This window comes from Acanthisitta chloris, unplaced genomic scaffold, assembly GCF_000695815.1.
Source record: "Acanthisitta chloris isolate BGI_N310 unplaced genomic scaffold, ASM69581v1 scaffold603, whole genome shotgun sequence".
Taxonomy (NCBI): domain Eukaryota; kingdom Metazoa; phylum Chordata; class Aves; order Passeriformes; family Acanthisittidae; genus Acanthisitta; species Acanthisitta chloris.
In genome coordinates this window covers 1-2738 of record NW_008665229.1, presented here as the reverse complement: position 1 = coordinate 2738, position 2738 = coordinate 1, and the positions used below count along the sequence as shown (strand labels likewise).

Here is a 2738-nt window from a genome sequence, read left to right as displayed (position 1 = left end):
GAGTGATCAGGCATTGGAATGTGCTGCCCAGGGAGGTGGTGGATTCACCATCCCTGGAGGTTTTCAAGCTGAGACTGGATGTGGCACTTAGTGCCATGGTCTAGTGACCACAGTAGGGTTGAACTGGATGATCCTGGAGGTCTCTTCCAACCCAGTTAATTCTGTGATTCTGATGATTGCACTCGATTTCCCTAAGTATTTAAATCCTATATTTTTCATAAACTTCTGCATGGATCCTCCATGTATTACGTAAATTCCTCACGGGAAAAACACAGGTTTTCACTTCCCATGGACAAAAAGTTGCTAACATCAGAGCCATACCTGGATTGCTCCAGCCACCTTCCATCACTGCCTGAAGTGTTAGGGTGAATTGTTAGAGCCTGTCCTTAGGAGATGTTCTAGTGATGTGCATTTGACTTCTAGGGCTCCTGGAGTCCATTTACTGCCAGAGCTGCCCCAAGATGATCTCCATGCTGCCATGAAGAGATGCTTTGCCGTGGTGAACAGTTCCATTTCAGAAGGAATGTCTGCTGCAATTCTGGAGGTAATTGAATCTTAGTGCTAAGGTGGTTCCAGTGACCTGAAATCACCTTTTAGCACTGGCAATGTGTATCAACATTTGACATCCATGTTTTAAAGCCATTGAAGACAAAGCTAAGATAATTCTTTTTGAAAGTGTTAGTCATTAAGGTTTTCTTCCCTTGAACTTGCTTTGTCTGTTCATTTTGAAAGGACAGCATGTAATTTTCTCAATCCTTTTAAATTAACAACACAGACCTGAGAGGTGGAAATCACTCTGCTTTACTAGGGTAGTCACTATTCTTGATTCAACAACCACTTCCTTATAATGTTGCTAGAATGGACTTGCATTTATTTTTACATCCTTTCAAAAAGGAATCTAAGAGCTGTGTTTGGCTATTTAATTTTGAAATCATTAATGAATGAATGACATGCTCAGTTAATTTTTTTGCCATCAGTATTGAAAATTAATAACCAGTTTTATTTCATACCTGTCAAAGGAGGGAACTGCTTAGTATTAAATGCTTTCTTGGAAAAAAAAGAAGTGTACTTAAAGTGGAAGCTTTTTTGGCAGACACCTTTTACTATTGCATTTATTTATTCTGCTCAATGTTTGTTCATCTTGAGCTCAGAATATCACAGAGACCATTACAACATCTGTGTTAATGAACCTCCTCTTTCAGTTTCTAACCAGTGATCCCATGGGGCATTTCCCACTTGCTTTCCTTCCACACATCTCAAAGTCCTCACAAGTAAGAACTAAGTGAGCACTGGTCCTTCCACACATCTCAAAGTCCTCACAATTAAGAACTAAGTGAGCATTGGAAGAGTTAGGAAAGTCAGATGATGGTGAGATAGCAAATGTGTATTTCCTTTCTGAAATACCAGTACTCAGAGGTGGAAGCAGATGGTTTTTCACAGCAACAATACTCTGTAACAGCCATTACTAAAGTGGGACATTTCCAAACTTACCAATGTGACAGCCTAGACAAATTCTGTGTGTTTGGGAGTTGAGATGAAATGGAGTGTACCAAGCCAGGGCACAGCCACAACCGAGTCAGTGACTCACAGAAGTAAAAATTAAGTAACTCTCACCTCCTCCTCACCAGTTACATGTTCCCCTCGGGACTACTCACGTAACAGTTGTCCAAAAATCAACCTGATTTATTTCCCAAGGATGTCACCTAGACAAATTCTGTGTGTTTGGGAGTTGAGATGAAATGGAGTGTACCAAGCCAGGGCACAGCCACAACCGAGTCAGTGACTCACAGAAGTAAAAATTAAGTAACTCTCACCTCCTCCTCACCAGTTACATGTTCCCCTCGGGACTACTCACGTAACAGTTGTCCAAAAATCAACCTGATTTATTTCCCAAGGATGTCAGAGAGGGAGAAACCCAAACCTTTGAGTGTGAAGAGACATAGCACCTGCACCAGAAGAGCATGTGTGCTTGGTCTGATACAAATTGTGATGCAAACTCATAGGACTGACAGGACAATAGGTCTAATTTTTCCTCCAAATTTTGCCATCAGCTCTGAGCAGTTAAAAGACACTTTTTGGAGCTTTTATCAGGAGAGGGAGCAATTGTAAGCTCAGTGTCTTAACAATATGTGGTAACTCAAAGCAAAAAAAGATAATGTCAGTTTACTTCACAAGTGATGCTGAGCTGCTTTGGGGCTTATTGATTTTGGCTCTCCTCTTTTGAAGTTGCAATTCTGACAAGTTTGGAATCTGATAACTCGAAGCTTAAATCAATAGGAAATTTTTTCTTGGAGCTTTGCTCTCTGTGGCTGAACTATTCAATTACCCTAGAAGGGTTATTAAAGAGTCAAATACTACTAATGGCAAAGCTGCTCCTGAAAGTTTCCACCCCACAGTTATGTTGAGGAATTTATTCCCAATTCTTACTCAAATCTCTAAAAAGAAAAACAAACAAACAAGCAAAAACCCTCCAATAACTCATTGAAAATTGCCACATCGACAGAATAGTATTTCCTGTTATATTTTTAGTTTCTCTCTTAGAATTAATTACAAGACTTTTTTGGCAAAAGAGCATTTTGTGCTGGTTGCCTTTATATACCCTTGCAAAGTTAGGTTCTTCCATTTGGATGGTTTTCTTATATCAGAAAAAAAGTATTTATTAGGATTAGGAAGGTGTCATTTAAATTTTCATGCTGATTTAATTATGAGATTATTATACATATTTTATATATATATAT

The 2738-nt window shown here is 39.1% G+C and overlaps 1 protein-coding gene across 1 annotated transcript in view; it reads left to right on the top strand.

Moving 5' to 3' along the window:
- The window catches only part of GLT1D1 (glycosyltransferase 1 domain containing 1), a gene marked incomplete at both ends in the record, with an annotated part of 31175 nt that extends 30631 nt beyond the window's left edge, over positions 1 to 544 (top strand). The window contains one exon of the mRNA XM_009071634.1: positions 424 to 544. Coding sequence (XP_009069882.1) covers positions 424 to 544 — 121 coding nt within the window. The remainder of the gene's footprint in view (positions 1 to 423) is intronic.
- Positions 545 to 2738: the final 2194 nt, after the last annotated feature.